This window comes from Pyxicephalus adspersus, chromosome 1, assembly GCF_032062135.1.
Source record: "Pyxicephalus adspersus chromosome 1, UCB_Pads_2.0, whole genome shotgun sequence".
Lineage (NCBI taxonomy): Eukaryota > Metazoa > Chordata > Amphibia > Anura > Pyxicephalidae > Pyxicephalus > Pyxicephalus adspersus.
In genome coordinates, this window is record NC_092858.1 from 33,385,365 (window position 1) to 33,402,993 (window position 17,629).

The 17,629-nt window shown below is 40.2% G+C and overlaps 2 protein-coding genes across 3 annotated transcripts; one reads left to right on the forward strand and one right to left on the reverse strand.

The window, feature by feature from the left end:
- The first annotated feature begins 1,706 nt into the window (after window positions 1–1,706).
- On the forward strand, window positions 1,707–10,392 carry MFSD5 (major facilitator superfamily domain containing 5). Of its 2 annotated transcripts, none has more exons than XM_072405891.1 (2): window positions 1,707–1,832; window positions 3,832–10,392. In XM_072405891.1, exon 2 carries the CDS (start codon window positions 3,865–3,867, stop codon window positions 5,221–5,223), a length of 1,359 nt encoding a protein of 452 aa, XP_072261992.1. In that variant the 5' UTR covers window positions 1,707–1,832; window positions 3,832–3,864; the 3' UTR covers window positions 5,224–10,392. The 2 variants fall into 2 exon arrangements, with proteins under 2 accessions (XP_072261992.1, XP_072262000.1); XM_072405899.1 differs by lacking the exon at window positions 1,707–1,832 and adding an exon at window positions 2,206–3,632.
- Window positions 10,393–11,895: 1,503 nt separating this feature from the next.
- Window positions 11,896–16,054, reverse strand: PFDN5 (prefoldin subunit 5). Its single transcript, XM_072405912.1, has 6 exons — window positions 15,903–16,054; window positions 14,727–14,829; window positions 14,476–14,507; window positions 13,145–13,219; window positions 12,902–13,007; window positions 11,896–12,315 (listed from the first exon to the last, which is right to left on the reverse strand). The coding sequence occupies exons 1-6, from the start codon at window positions 15,972–15,974 to the stop codon at window positions 12,245–12,247; spliced, it is 459 nt and encodes a 152-aa protein (XP_072262013.1). The 5' UTR covers window positions 15,975–16,054; the 3' UTR covers window positions 11,896–12,244.
- Window positions 16,055–17,629: the final 1,575 nt, after the last annotated feature.

Below are 17,629 nucleotides of genomic sequence, written 5' to 3' on the forward strand. Positions count from 1 at the left end.
TTTGTCATAGAGTAAGGGAAGAGATAGAACTTCTCCCTGAGTTTTATTGCCTTGATGACAGCTGACACCAGGCATGGGAGGAATGGAAAGTCTGAAATTTAGGTTTGCACAGGCAGATCTGCTTTAACATCTGGTTTGTCTTTCATATGAAGTGAAGAAAAAAAACTTAATTAGACAAAGATGTAAAAAAAAAAAAAAAAGAACTTGTCAGGGTTCATAATCCTTCTCTATGCTAAAAAAAACAAACAAATATTGATGCCTAAAGCAGAACTAAACCTGGCAAACTGTCCTGTCTGTGTTCCCCAATAGCTGTGTTCACCTGTCCGCGCCGCGTCTTCCCTGCATTCCCTTCAATTTACAGAAGATCTTAAGCCACATTGATTGGCCATGGTGGGATGACAAAATCATACGTCATCCTGGCACATCCAAAGGATGTTGGGAATGCCACTAACTAAATCTGATGCTGCGCATGAGGAGCTCAACTTTTTGCCAGAAAACCAGCATGATCAGACAGGAAAGCTGCAATTATTGCAGAGGGGACATCACCTGCCCTTTTTGGCAATAATGACCTGCCTGATCATACTGTACAAACACTAAGGCAGAACTTAAGTTTTATTTTCATACATGCATAACAACACTTCTGGCTCTTTCCCACATGTGCTGGTGTGTTGTGTTCATGTGATATATGTAGCAAGTTAATGTGCTTTGCATTTTATTATTATTAAACAGTATTTATATAGGGCCAACCTATTATGGAGCGCTGTACTTTAAATAGGGGGTGCACATGACAGATACAGTGACACGGGAGAAGACCCTGCCCTGAAGAGCTTACAATCTAAGATGTGGGGGAAGCAGCACACAATAGGGGGGAGATATGGAATTGTGGGTAGGTAGTAAGGCAAGTTTGAAAACATGGGTTTTGAGTGCTCTTTTAAATAAACTGAAAGTAGGAGCAAACTGAACAGGACCTGGAAGACCATTTCAGAGAGTTGCTCTAGAAAAGTCTTGGAGCCGTGCATGTGAGGAGGTTATGAGTGAGGAAGTCATTAGGAATACCAGAGAGGAGGATGTTACAGTAGTCCAGACGAGAGATGATAAGAGCATGTACAAGGAGTTTGTTGGTCCCCGGGGACAGGTAGGGGCTGATTTTTGGAAATGTTCTGAATATGGGTGTAAATGAGAGGGAAGAACGAAGGTGACGCCAAAACAACGTGCCCGAGGGGAGGGACGAATAACAGTGTAAATAACAGTTAGAAATATGTCAGGGGAGATTTGCAATTTGAGCAGGCATTAAAGCGTACCTAAACGCAGAAATTTCTCTTTACATAAAAGGGTAGACAACCCTTTTATGTAAAATAATTTTTTTTTTTTTTTAAAGTGCAACACCCTTTTTTTAAACACCGGAATGCAAAAATTTGACATCGATGAACTAGCGACAACTGACGCCCAATGGTGTTTCTTACGGGAAGCTTGTGCTTGCTCCTCCTGTATACTATACATCTGATAACACACTTATACATGTTTATACATATACATGAGATACACCCCCTGCATATATATATATATATATATATATATATACACACATGCACGTACCTCTGCATATAATATATATAATATATAACAGTGACAGGCTCTCGGTGCCGCACGCTGCCATTCATTCCTATGCACAGACAGACGCTCTGTCTAAGCTCTACCACTCTCTTCTGCTCGGAAGGTCACGTGTCTATGTCATGTGACGTGTGTGACGTCATCTCCTCCACACAAGCCCTCCACGCGAGCATCTTCCGGGAGAAGGAGGCAGATCTGTGGCGGGAGGCAGCGGGCGGAGGGTCGGTATCTGTGTGTTACAGAGGGAGCCGGGGGGTGTGGGGGCTTCATGTAACCTGCTTCTCACTACAGCTCCTTCCCTTATCCGGGTATTAGTACTGGAAATTGTAATGACAGGAGATGGGGTGAGAAGAGGTGGGATATGTGTAGTGTCAGTGTGTATGGGGGGAGGGGACTATTGTATCGGTTGTGTTTCTTTTGTATATAATGTCAGAGTGTATATGGGGGTGTGTGTGACTATTGTATAGTGTCAGTGTGTATGGGAGGGCGTATATATAGTGTCATTTTATATAACGGGTTGTGTGTGTATGGGGGGGGTTACTATTGTATATAGTGTCAGTGTGTATTGGGGGGGGTCAGTGTGTATTTGGGGGGTGTGACTCTATTGTATAGTATTAGTGATTGTGTAACATGCATTGTGATAATGTCATCATTTCATCTTGTTTAGTTCCATTAGATTGCTGTGGATTGTACAATGCTGTGCTGTGTGCGGTGCTCCGACACCCCTCACAATTAGTGCTCCGACACCCCTCACAATTAGTGCTCCCACGGGGTTCCCAGCAATGGGCTCACATGTCTGAGCTCTCTTCCTCTCCCACAGAGATTTTAAAATACCAGCCAAATATATATTGGTTTATCCCCCTCATGTGACCACACTGACCAATCACAAAGCTCCATCTTCATTCCCAGAAGCGAACAGGGTGCCATGGCAGCTATAGAAAGGTGACTGTGTCCGTGTAATCACAGGTTCCCTTTTTCTAACCTCCAGACAAGCACTGACACGTGCTGTGTAATACAGATATGGGAGATGTTTTTACAGACGTAGAATCTGTATTTTTGTCTACACAGGCAGACCTATCAGAACTATCTGCTAGTGGGCAGAACTTTTTAGTAGTACGGGTTCTGGATCACCTCCTCACCTAGGAAGTCATCTCTGTCCTTTAAATTTCTGTCCACAAGCATGCAGCATACTAGATTGTCCCCAGCTGTGTCCCTCTCAGACTTTGATGTACAGGGGATCTCAGCAGGATGATATCAAGGAAGATGTAAACTTGTTGCATTTAGTTTAAAGGGAACCTGTCACCTTTCCCATTGTGGACAAAGTGCCAGGTTTGGTGTAAAGCAACCACTAGAGATTCTTGTGCTCCTCTTCCACTACCTTGAAATGATGAGCGCTTCCAGGTATGGAGGAGCATGTGATCTTCTCCCATGATGCATTGCTTTTGGTCATTTACCAGGCTATAACACGGTCACCTGACAGTGACGCTTCCTTTCCAACTGAGATCTGACACCAGGTTTTGTGTTGGTGGCCATGATGGAGAGAGAAGAGCAAGGGGAGTGCTGGTGTGGTCAGTATACAGTTGTGATGAGGGGGACATTACTCCTAAGCGTTACAGGGGGCCATAGTTTGGCTTTGATGGCATTGTGTGCACAGGTGTGGTTAGTCTTCTATTGTGTACTAATTACAACACAGCAGACTAATGAGAAGTGACACCCAGACAGGGCTGAGACTGGAGCTGAGTCTGTGTATTATTTTTTTTTTGTCTCTTCCTCATTCAACAACACATAAAGTGGAGCAGCCAGTATTTTTTAGGTTTGAAGGAAGGGAAGAAGTCTCTCTCATTTTTTTTAATCTGGTTTCCCTGATTGGGTAGATTTAGAGAAGAAGTAAGCAGAGATGACCCTCCTCCCCCATGTCCTGTTAACAAGGTGGAATTTCCCCATAATTACTGTCATGTCGAAGAAAGTAGAATTAAATTTTCCCAACAAGAAGGCAACCTGCAATCAATTTCTGATAAAAGGTTTGTTTTCTTCCTACTTCATTCAAAATAAAAATATTTTGGGTAGAATTAACAGCATCTTTAATAAAACAAAGAACCTGTTGTTAGGTATGGTGGGGAATCCAGCGTAACTGATATGTCCAGTAAAATGTATTTTTTTTTTCTTTTGTTTTGTATTGTATTGCTTCTGTATGTTAAACATGTTTTTTCTCCTTTCCAGCTTTCTCCTTTCAGAATGCCATTTTTCTGAGACATGTTGGTCATTGCATACTTGGTTCTCCTGGGGCTCCTGGCTCTTTGGGTTGTATTGGAGTTTTCTGCTTGCCATTCCAAAACTTCCACCACAAGCAGCGCATTAGGAAACCCGGCCTTCCGAAAGTTTCAACATGACTTTTTTAGAGCCTATTTTCCAGCTTTGGCAGCGGACTGGTTACAGGGTCCCTATTTATATAAATTATACCAACACTACCATTTCCTGGAGGGGCAGATAGCCATAATTTATGTATGCGGATTTGGGGCCACTGTGTTGTCCGGATTGGTGAGTGGCCCCCTGACGGCACGACTGGGCCGTAGAAAATCAATCCTTCTTTTCAGCCTTCTACTGTCAGCATGCTACCTGTGCAAGCTGTCTCAGGACTACTTTGTGCTTATGACTAGCCGAGTCCTTGGTGGATTCTCCAGTGCCCTGCTGTTTTCTTCCTTTGAATCTTGGTATTCTCATGAACACATTGAACATCATGACTTCCCTGCAGAGTGGCTCCCCAACACCTTCTCACAAGTTGCTACCTGGAATGGGGGAATCTCTATCTTGGCAGGAGTTACAGCAAACGCATGTGCCGAATGGCTTGGCCTGGGGCCAGCCTCGCCCTCTGTGCTTGCAGTGCCCCTGTTAGGCCTGGCGGTTGTTCTGGTGTTCCGAGATTGGGATGAGAACCATGGACAGAGTGTTGGCTTTACCAGAAGTTGCGGAGATGGACTGAGATGCCTTTTAAGGGACCGTCGAGTTGTGCTGTTAGGTGCAATTCAGGCATTGTTTGAGAGCGTGGTTTATATCTTCATTTTTCTGTGGACTCCAGTGCTGGATCCCCATAATACACCACTCGGCATTGCCTTCTCTAGCTTTATGGCAGCCAGTGCAGCTGGATCATCACTGTATCGTCTGGCTACATCAAAGAAATATCACTTGCAGCCCATGCATATACTTTGCTTGTCAGTACTCATGGTGTTCTTCTCCCTTTTCATGCTAACTTTCTCCACAGGCCCAGGACAGGAGAGACCAACAGAGTCATTTCTTGCTTTCCTTCTCATTGAACTTGCTTGCGGCCTCTACTTCCCAGCTATGAGCTTTCTGAGACGTCGATTGATCCCAGAAAAAGAACAGGCCGGGGTGCTGAACTGGTTTAGAGTGCCCCTGAACTTGATTGCTGGACTGGGGCTTCTTGTGCTTCATGACAGTGACTACCAGAGTGGTACTAGAAATATGTTCAGCTTGTGCGCTGTCACAATGCTGCTGGCACTCCTCAGTGTGGTTGGTCTGTTTTCAATGGTGAGAAATGACCCTGACCTACGGACGCCAAGTTCAGAAACTGAGCCCAACGGACCTGAATTGTGAATGACAGCCAAACCAAAGCCAAGAAGGTGGCTAGAATGATCAATAAGTGCATCAAAGGACAAGCAAATGGAAGACGTGTTAGAATATTTCTTTGTAGAAGAATCAGTGAATTAGTGCTGTACTGTTTTTATCATTCCAAACGGAACACTTTTACGATCAGTCATATGAATTGTTGACTACACCCCAAGGTACGAGGGTACTTTTTGTGGTCTCTGTAAAAAGGAGATTTGGGAACAGATGGTAACTGCTTCTGAGGCATAGACATTTGTTACCTATTAAAAATCTGCGCTGAGAGCACTTCTTATAAAGTGTCAAATGCAGTTGTATGGTGTGTGTGTAGTGTTTTTAAAGTCAACCAAGGATAAAAGATTAGGGATTATGGAGGAAGGAAACAAATGTAATGCTGACTTGTGCAAATTCTTGTTACTTATGAGTGTCAGCTTTTCTTACAATATGACAGTTGAATAATTCTGAAGAAAATTGTTTTATATGTTAAGATTAAACTGTTTTTATTTCATACAAAGTTTGTTAAACAGCACCCTTCTGCTTTTATAGGACTAATACAACATGCTGGCCGTAATTTTCCTGGAAACTATTCACCACACTGTAATATTTCAAGGACCTAGTAACCAATGGGCCTAGTTCACTAAAGTTGTTGCTTTGATGAGTCTTTATGTATGAGTTTAGTACTTTTGAAGTGCACTTCTGTTTTTGAGAGTGCCATTTTCCTGGCTCTAATGCAGATCTTTTAGCTTCACCAGAGTTGACCCAGAGCATTTTCGGGTTATAAATAAGAAATTCTAAATACTAAAGCATTTCCTAAAACAGGCCAGAATTTGCATACCCTCCATATCTCTTGTGACTAGTGTACTTTAAAAGTGATTTTGCTCTGTTAAAGTAGAGATGAAGACTAACATGTGCGGTGTACTGCAGAGCCAGGGTTGGATATGAAAGAACATTGCGAGGGGCACTGTGGTGATAAGGGCAGAGAAAAGGGGCTGTCATATTTGGAAAAAATGGAACAATATTCCTAATCTGCCAAATCTGGAAAAATAAATATCTTTTCATCTTTCATCTGTCAACATTTGGCAAACAAAATCTCAGACCTCCAGCTCAGTGTGGCCTTTCATATTTGTGTTTGCTAAAATCTTTGCAGCAATAATGCAGCAGGGAGTGGCCTGCCCACACAACTTTGCTAGCGTTGAGGAAGTGGTAACCACCTATGTAAAGTAGCTTTACTTGTCTGTCCGTGAAAACTGAAGTGCTTCTTCCACAAAGAACGCCAGATGGAGAAAGACTGTCTTGTGCTTATGATTTATTATCAGAATGGTTTTATTAGCTAAGCTAAGAGTGCTTTGAGCCTCTTAGCATTGCTCTACAACTAATACTGTCATTCCAACATTTTTCTTTTCCCAACGGTAAATCGGCAGACACTGGGAATATGGCTCCTGCTTAGCCAATACCACATAGCTTTCCTCCTCATATCATCCCCATCACAATGTCCTAGGCAGTTTCATTTTAACCCCCCATCCCTGGCTTTACTGCACATGTAAATCTGTCTTCTTTACATCCATGTAAATATCACATTTTCTAATCCCTGATATAACAGTGCCCCCTTCCCCAATCCAAGCTTACCTGTGCTTTAAGCATTTCTTTCCATCCTGCTACAAGTTGCACAATGATATAATTCCCCCTAGGTGTCTACTTTTCATAAAAATGAAAAAAAAAAAAAAAAAACAATTGGGGGGGGAGGGTATATTTACTGTTTGTTTTTTTTTAAGGCAGCTAACTATGGAGTCACCAGTTTTAACCTCATTAACATCTCAAGACTAGTTGCCTTTACATGTTCGTAGTAGGAATTACTTCAACATTATCCACTGGTGAGGCTGGCTGCCTCACTAAAGCAGGATGTCTTAGGAGCCTCCACAATCCACAGAAAACTGTAGGATTCATACTGTACCACACTAGTGCCTGATGGAATATGCAACCTTAAACTTTGGAAAGTTGCCCTGTATTGTATTGTGGGTACCACTAAAGACAAGCACTAGGTCTGATGATTCCTAAATCAGTAATTGGCATAAAGTTTGTACTACTTAGTTTTCTGATGGGCATCATGCAGCAGTGGATCTTGAATACTTGCTCTTGAGTGAATAATAGCAGTCAGGAAAGTATCCACCTTATTTACTTAGGATGTTCATAGGACAGGTAGATTTACTGAAGCCAGAGGCATCCTAATGAACTGAGTGAAAATAACCAAAAGGAATAATATGAATGCTACACCAAATACATAAAGTGTATATAGTATAAATAACACACCTGGTATTTACAGTTAAAAATACGAACAAACCCTTGAATAGTAGAGTCCATCCAGAGCCACAGCTTGCTTAAGGTATTCCTGCTCTTCTGCATCTGCCAAGAATCTTGTGAAAATCCTCTTTATTGAAAGTTATAATTATTACAGAGTATTTATACAGCGCTGACATATTACGCAGCATTTTACAAAGCCCATAGTCATGTCACTCTGCCTCAATGGGGCTGACAATCTAATGTCCCTGCCTCAGTCATATGGTAATGTCTTTATGTATGTTAATCTTTAATAGAGTGTAAGGTGAATTTTAGGGAGAAGCCAATTAACTGAACTGCATGTTTTTGAAATGTGGGAGGAAACCCACGCAAACACGGGGAGAACCTTTAAACTCCATGCAGATAGTATCCTAGCTAAGATTTGTACCTGGGACCTATCACTTGAAAGGCCAGCGTACTAACCTCTGAGCCACCGTATATTTGCATTGATAAAGTCACACATGCCCTCCCATGTGACATTGATGGGCTTTTCAGTCAAAATAGGCACAGGAGAGTGAGTATGTGGCCCCATGGCTGGACATACCAGGTTTTGTAGATCGCTAATGAGAGCAATAAGAACACATAAGGTAATTTGTAGGACATTGAAGCCAGGTCTATGCTTCCACTGCCCTTACAGTCGTGCACATGTGTCCATGCCTTGGAGTAATATAATATATTTTTTTGCTGTAGGGCTACTTTCAGCACTTCCCTATGTTTTCTGCTAATGGACTCTGCTAAAACCCTATGGACGAGAGTAAATTTATTCTGTCTTTTGCCATTTTCTGCAGGAACATTAAATTTACTTTTATTAAAGAGCAGAGTCTGCCACTCACAAAGCCTTCTGCTATGTTTGTAACAAGAGAGGGGCCAGATCCTACATGGAATGCACATACCACTCTATTGGCTGCCCATCAAGACCAGGAGTCTCACCACTAGGAAATGATTTAATAGTAGTAATAACTTTTTCCACTGTAATAGGATTACCGATCATTCTCGAGACCTCAGAAAGTACCCATATCATTTGTCTGCTGATGTATATACTTTACAACAGAAATCCACAAAAGCTGGACAAAGACTGGACTGGGACGTATATAACCTAGAATTAGGCCAGGCAATAAATTACAATAGCAGAATCTTTTTTGATTTGGCTAAGAATTTACCATTCTTTCAAAATCCAGAAGTAGATTTAGCCTCATATGACATTTGTCAGTGGTAAGAATCAGAGTTTAATATGATTTCTTATGTACATCTTTAAATATAAATCAACAAAATAATAAAGTTAACCACAGAAATAGAGCAGACAGTTCACCAAGAAGAGAAACATGAGATGAAAATTATGGTTTAAAAGGATACTGCTCTCAATTTTTACATCTGCTTTCACCATTGACTTTCTGAATTACACCAGAAATGATACTGGAAGTATGTCTTGCCAGAATTTATTTCTATATTATTATCAACAGGCTATGCAACGCGTTGCAGAACTGAAATCCAAGCAATAAAAGTGGATGAAAACAGGCCGAGGATGAAAGGAATAGGTCATTGTATGCAATGTGTGTTGCGTGCACTGCAGTAATACACATATTTCCTTGCTTAAGCGATTGCATTATCACAACACACTAGTGGAAACCCAACCCAAACGACACTGTACTGATGTACTGTGAAGAACCCGACATCCACCATCCTGCAAATGTTTCAGATGTTTTAGCTGGCAAATCTATCTATACATGTAGGCTCAGATTCCTGCTTCGGTACACAATGGTTGTTCTTTATTGCTTTTCTTTACAATGAAAGACTATGTGCTGGCTGCATCACTAAAACAATGCACTTCTTATGTGTTTTTTGCTGTTATACCACGCTCTGGTAGCACCACTAGCTTGTGCATGTTACAAAAAAAAAACAGATTTTTAATCCTATCCATTGTGTTCTTCTTCCTGTCCTTTCTTAGAAGTACTACACATGTTTAGGATCTTAAAGTGGAATGAAAATTATAATTAATACCATAAGGACCATCCATTAACTTTCCCTAAGACAGTCACAGTATAAGAGTGTAATACTCAACCCGGACTGTGCACTGGCAGGAGTCAAAGGATTTACTGCAGAATTTAAATTACAGAAAATGATCATACAACACATGTATAGGTCAGCACAGTGGCCTTTGCAGCACTAGGTCCCAGGTTCAAATCTCGGCTAGGACACTATCTGCATGGAGTTTGCAGGTTCTCCGTTTTGCGTGGGTTTCCTCCCACATCCCAAAAACAAGGTTAATTGGCTACCCCCTTAAATTTACCTTAGACTGCATTAAAAAGACATATTACTGAGGTGGGGGCATTAGATTGTGAGCTCCTTTGAGGGACAGCTAGTGACATGACTGTGGACTTAGTACAACGCTGCGTAATATGATGGTGCTATATAAATACTGTAATGTAAACAGTGGACAGGTACTTAAAGAAATTCTAGCTGGCTCATTCATGTTTTGTTACTTGCTGATTCACTGCTCTTAAACAACTTAGCACTGCTGTTTACTTGTATTAGTCTAACACTAGAAAGGTGTTTTTTTTTTTCTTAACAGAACTGCTGTAGTTTACCACTTTTAATCGCTCCAAAGCCCTGATTTCATCATTTGGTATCAGGGAGGGCTTCAATGCAGTAAACATTCTTACCTATCTGATCATCATCCTTTTCTGTCTCAAAATTACTGAGCTCCGTGGGAAGCGCCAGGCCTGACCAATCAAGACGATTGATAATCAAAATCAAGAAGAGAAGGAAGAAGATGGCAACACCAGTGAAGGAACAGGGACAGGTAAGTGCAAATTGAAAAAACAAAAATACAGTTGGTGAGGTAAGGTTTATTTTTTTACAGACACTGTCCCTTCTGTAATAAAGGACATGCCCGCTCACAATTTTTTAGGTTTAGTGTTTTAAAAATGTTTAAAAAGTGGAGTGGAGATTTTATGTTGAAAAAATTGTGTGGTCAGTGACTTTTAGTGTTCTGTAGGTAGCACAAATTTACAAAGAGCCCGATTACAGTTTGGGAATATAGCTCCCGGATATGAATTAAAACTGTGCAGGTTAGAACAAATGAAGCCAACAATCAAAAGCACAATTTTGAAACAATATTATATGTTGTGACTCTGATTTAAACACTTGTATTTTTTCTTAGGAAAGCCAAAACATGTTGCTAGAAGCCTTTTGGTTAGTGGAAGAGATTGGGCTTTGCAACATTTAGGCCATTTTCTTTTGGGCTTGCACTGGCTTTAAAATTCTGTTAGATGTTTCAGTTAAAACTAATAAGTTAATAAAAGTGTTATTTTTTAATAACTGCCTTTGAGTAATTATTTACTGTTTAGCGCACAGAAGCCTAACAACAAGTCAAACTCATCCATAACCAGACTAGAAATACATGCTAGAGTTTTTGGTCCTTCCTTCCAATTATCTGTGCTTTGGATAATATCAAATTGAATCCAATTATGGTTTATTTATGGTTAATTTTTTATGATGACATTTGGAAAATCAATTCATTCAACTAAGAAAAAGTATTAAATTATAGACTTTATAACACAACCTGGGACATATTTAGTAGTCAGGTTATATTATGCTTCTGAAATATAAATAATACACTATATTCACAAACTAATGTACTACTGTATGGGACAACATAAACAAGGAATCAGAGCTGTACAGAAAGCAAGGACCCATGAAATACAACCTGCAGTACATGCCATGGATGGAAGGGATGGGCTTCACTGGGGACTGAAAAAATGTCAATCTTTTCATGCTTTTTCTACAGACATGTTATAGCCTGTAGGCCTACAATAATTTGCAAGTGATATTTAATGTTATACTGGCATAGTTCAGCTGTTTACAAACCTCCATGCATTAAACTATCTTTTTTAATAATTTTTTTTATGTAGAATACTGTCACCTTGGAACTAAACAGGCAGCTCTTTATTGCAGAAGCCACATACTATGTCCATTCTTCAAAAAACTCACCTATTCACCACCATTTGTTGAACCTAAAGTTCAGGACTTAAGGCATTCTGGCCAATTTAGATGGCTGATAATCTGAACCCGCAAGAAAGCAATAATATTTTCCAAAGGTGGTCAACAATGGCAGCCTTTTACTCTGCAGGTTTCCTAAAAAAAATCTTCAACAGAAAATTGTGAAAGATACCTTCGGTAACTTGTTTCTGAGGATGCATATTTCAGGTGTGTCAGTATGATATTTTCTTCTCTACTTGGTAAGTCACCAACCTGGGATGTTGGTCTTTTTCCAGGTTATGAACTTGCTGAGTAGATAAGGTTAACATTTCCAGCCTTTTCAGAAACAGGTTAACAAGATATCTACTATTTTAATTCAGTACAGGTTTGGAAAACACAAGGAAACATGACATTATTAAAAGAACTCATCTTTTCAATAAACATTGTATTTATATTTCCCAGACACAAATAAAAACAAAAAAAGAAAAAATAATAAATAAATCCCTTGGCTGTGGAAGCAGAAGACTTGTCACACAGTCTGCGAGACTATGAGACTGCTCGGCTGGTATCTGCTGTAGTGACGGGATTTACTGCACTGGTAGGCAAGGCCAGGGATACCAAGAATCAGCCTTCACTACAGGAAGATGGTACAACATCTGCTGTGAGTGGGTCATTGTTAGAGCACTTTTGAAATACTGGACTAAGCCTTGGATGTTCCTGCCTGGGCTGCGGTCAACTGCTGGATTTTTATGCTCATCATTTCTATGACAGCTGCAGAGATAACAGAAGAAAATTTTGAGTAGAAAACTAAAAACAATGACAAAACATTTATATTTATTATTTTTGTTTCCCACAGCAGAATCTAAAGTAAATCTGAACTCAATTATCGTTACCTTAGTTCATCAAACTGCAAAAAACATTTAGGGTGCATAAACATTGGTTTTACAATTTTAGGTACAATTAACACTTTGTAATAGCAAATGCACAGTAAAAGTCAACAGCTGAATTCACCACAATGGGGATGCTTTTCTTGTTATCAGTGGCACCATTACTGAGACTTTCCATTACCTTTTGTTCAATGGTTTTACCAGGTGGTAAGATTGAGACATAAGCAGCAATCAAAAGCATTCTTTATGATTGCGTTGTTCTTCAAGCTTACCCTTACTTTCTGCATGGTAATCGCTGTCATTGAGACAGAAAGCCAGTGAAAATCCTGCATAGCTTGAAGTACCCAAAAGATGCTCTAATCCTTTCCTACTCTATCCATGTAACAAAAACATAAAAATTTGTGAATAGACATACATATACTACTCATATCATTGCATATCAGGTGAAGGAAACTTAACAAAAACCTTACCTTGTTTCATGCCATGTTTTTCTTGTAGAGCTGGCTGAATCTTCTCGATTTGCTTTGTAAGGAAGTCAATCTTCCTCTTAAAGAAATTTTTGGCATCTTCAGAAGTCTAAAGAGAGAATTAATAATTTAAAGAGATAAATATAATGAGGACATCCAAATATCTAACAAGCGCTACTATAACTACAGCATTTTGTTGTTACACCAGCACATGTAACCTTAGCTTGTAGTTGGATACGAACATACCTTCTCTACGTAGTATCCAGTTCCCACATCTACAAGCACATTAGAGACATCGCTAAGTGTTCCAGGCACATACATCTGTTATGTGTATAAGATAAGGAAAGTAAAATTTTCAGTAACATTTTCTCCTGGCATATGCTTCTGTGGATGTGATGAAGCGCTGATCTCCGATTATCAGTAATTCCAATGTTTAATGCAGTTTACGGTTTTCTGGTTATACCAAATGACAGGATCCTGGCAGGATAGACAAATCATGCTCGCTATTGCCGACCCCCCCTTGTTATAATGTTAGAGGACTGGCTGTTTTTTTTATTGGTTCTGTCCACCACCTTTTAGAAAAATGATCACTGTACTTCAAGTGAAATATTCGGTTAGGTTTAACGGTCTCTAAACATTTACTCCCAACTGAAGTCTCTCTGTGATTCCAACTGCCTAAAAGCTACATTTGATTCCAACGGATTGCCACTTCTATTATCTCTTTTTTTTTCTAACTGCTGTTTTTATATTTAATGGTGGTAATCAGTGATTAGCCCAAATTGGCAATTATTGAATTAAATAACTAATTGTCACATTTTGTAGCTGTGATAGCAAATTTTAAGAGTAGCAATTAGCAGCCATTGACATACATAATGATTGAGGGAAACAGGAAATCAGGGTATCCTCAATAGACACCACTGATCTCATTGTGGCTAATAGTATTTCTCCAGTTTCTAGTGAACTATTATGTGATAAACACTTTATACTTATGTCAATTTTGTGTGCAAATAACTAATGAATAGCTGGTGTATCCCTTAGCAAACAGTTGGTAATGCTGCAGTCTGAAATATTTCCTAAGCATACATTAAATTATAAATAGGATTAATCAATAATTCCAGACACATCAGAATTGGATCAATTCAGTCAATTTAATTGTCTAAATTAGATATTATCTAGCATTGTGGCTCCCACGGTTCATCCAGTTCTTAGAATTACATTATAACATGTTTCCTCAGCACAGCAATGCAAGGCTTTGATGTAAATACACATGATAGAAAATGTTTTTATTTTGTGTCCTTGCATAGAATAATACTATGTAATGTAATACAGTTTCTATTTTGTATTTTTACATCAAAGCCTTGCATTTCTGGCATAGAACTAGACAAACCATGGAAGCCCACGTCATCAGATTATTGATTTTTTCCAATTGATAGGTTAATAGATGGAGTAAAACAGATTTTTACTTTAAATGGACAAGTATTCAGACCTCCATAGTTTTTACATTGGTGGACTGCAGAATAAAGTTCTATGTCATTTAGTTGGTAAATATTAATTTCTTGAACCAGGGAAAAGGATACAGAGCTTGTCAGAGGAACCAGCAATTGTTTACCTGTAAAATAAAATGACAAATATAGTTAGTATTGACAACATCATAATACATTACAGAAGAACATTAGCAGCCATATTCCATAAACAATGCAAGTAGGAAATAACTAAATATAAAGTACAGATACCGATACAGACCACAATCCACACTGCTGAGTGTCAGAAATAAGATCCGCAGTCTGAATCTGATGGGCACTGCACTGAAATTATTTCAGCCACTTACCTTCATTACTTTTATGGAGAACATTCAGACATTCCTTGGCCTCTACAAACTTGGTCTGCACAACTTTTAACTGAGCAATCGACGAAGACAGAAACTCTATTTCCTAAAATAAAAATGAAAGACAGGGACAGAACTAAATGTAGAGCCAACCTAATAATTTGTAATCGTATATACAGTATTTTCCAAGTATCAGCAATGTATGTAGAAGAGTTTCTAAGGATTGATAAAAAATTAGGAATGCCCGTCATGTCGTACTGATGTCCCGGCTCTATTACTCATCAGATTCAGTATTAAAATAGAACTAAGGTCTTAAAATGGGCGATTCAGGCAGGTGGTTCATACAAAAAGGGACAGACAGTGTCCCTTCTGTAAAAGTTGTTTTTACATGCCTGATCACCACCCAGCAGTCTACTTTAGCTGAGCTGCACATTCACATGAAAAACCAGGAAACCCAGGCAATCCTGGCATCCCCTGCACGTTCCAGTAATGAAAGAACCGGGGTTAGTTCTACTTTAATATGTTTCAGAAGAAATGATTCTGATAATAACTTTGTCACTGACACTTGAACCTCAATAGTCAAGGCAAGGTCTCTTTATAACTCAAACCTATTGCCTGGCAGTGCCACAAATATAACATAATAGCTTTCATTGTGATACCTCCTCTGCAGTGCTCTGACATCCAGCGCCATGTAAGCACAGAGCGTCATGGACACACCCCCGGGGGTAAAATCATCATGCCAGCCTAGGGTCACGGTACTGCTGCAGGGGATGTCATTCACACATCATTACGCCATACTGCCCTATAGTAAGATTTGCCCCAGGCACACGATCAGAGGACTCGTGATGTCACATGAAATTTTTTACATCTCTGTTCAGATTATATAAAGAAGCACATAATAACCCCTAACTTTGTATCTGATCTCAGGTCAATGTAGAAAGATCAACAAAAGGCTAAATTCTGGCTGCTAGGAGTGATTGGGCGATAATAATGGAGAATTTTTAAGGAGGAATTATTCTCTAAACGAGAAAATGTGTGAGCATGGCAAGGCATGCAGACATACAGAGCCCACTCCTGCCATGGCATGCAGCTCCCTGCACACAAGGTGGGCACAATGCAGACTGGGACGTGTATGGATCACACACAGGTCAGTATCCCGGCCATAATACTGCACGTTACCTGGTCTAGCTGACTTTTTAGGCCCTCTAGCTGGGGCAGAGACAAATCGGTGATGTTCACAGTCTGCGCCATCTTGGAGGAGGAGAACACCTCCCTGCGAGTTACTAACGAACGTTACCAGCCCAGCCGAGGGACCCGGATGTGACATGTGAGGCAGGGGCGGGGCTTCCACCATGGTAGGCCTAGCGATGTGTCAATCATACCCCGCCCCTTTCCTATTCTATACCGGTACTGCTATAAGCCAATCAGATCAGGGGACTGGGTGTGGTGGGATGTATTAAAATACAATGGGGGATTGCATGATATTTCTGACATTCTCCATTGGTAACAATGGTACCCAGCCAACAAAACATTAAATATGACAGACTGCCCAGAGCATGGCACACAGCTGGGGCAGAGGAATCAAAAAAGTTTGGTCACCTCTGGGCTGAGCTGTACAGGAGCTGAAGAGGACCTGTTATGCCAGCTGCTGCCATTTCAGTGTAATACTTTTATACAAAACATGGAACCAACCAGAAGCATGTGTTGTGTTGTGAACAATACATTAGGGTTTTTGACTGTGCATAACAGTATTACAGCCTTGCATTGGTTTACATTCCAGCTTACTATAGGGCTGTGTGTTTTATAGTGGGATCAAACCCCACCTATTCACCTGTCTCCATTCCCATGCAGGGCACCACTATCTACGTTCTCCTCTTCCTGTTGATGATCGTCGACCATCCCCACGGAATAATGTAGCCTGTGTAGGATCAGGAGAAGCCGGGATTGTTGAGTTTCCTGGAAAAAGCTCAGGTTTCTCACCAGGAACCCGGAGCAATCAGGCAGGAAATACTGATAAACACAAAAGGAACAACATCTCTCCCTTTCTGCAAAAATGACCTGCCTAATCTAACACATGCAATCTCAACATATGGTCAGTCATGTGACAGGATAGTAAATATAAATATAGGGCGTCTACAACTCTTAACAAGAATATGTTGTCATGAAGTGGACCTTTCACTAAAACAGAAGGTATGATTACACTCTCTGGGCCCATCCATCTTCCCAAAATATGAACTTTTAGTAGAAATAAATACAGGGAGGATATAAAATAAGACATACCTTTCCCCTGTCATTTCACATTGCTGGGCATAAGACATCACTGTTTTTCTAGAAACCAGGAAAAATCTCACAAGAAAACATTCCAGGTCATTCCAAGAACATCTTCTCACAAGGTTTAGGCAGCTCTGTATTACCCGGGAACCTTCCCAGGAAACGGCGATGTCTTCCTCCCCTAGGCCCAGCAGGAGGAGGATGGGAGGAAAGGAACATTTATTCTACACTCAAGTAGTTTTAGCACATTCAATAGATTGTTTTAGGAGGTAATTGAACGCTTTTCTAGTTGCACAGAATATAACGGGGTATTACATTTTTATAAGGAATGACACCAGAGACTGTTAAAGCGTACCCAAACTCAACATTTTTACTTTACATAGAAGGGTAGACAACCCTTCTATGCAAGGTAAAAATTTTGTTTTTTTGTGCAACACTTTTTTTTTTTTAATCACCACGGTGATCAAGACCTAATGGAAGTGCAGAGTCTCCCAGTATACCTAGGCCACACATCCCGGAAAGGCTCTGGCTGCTCCTCCTGCGCATGTCCTGTTCTGAGCAGAAGGGGCATTTTTCCTCCTAGGGGAAAGAGATGTCGATCTCATGCATGCACAATGAGATCAGCTCTCTTTTAT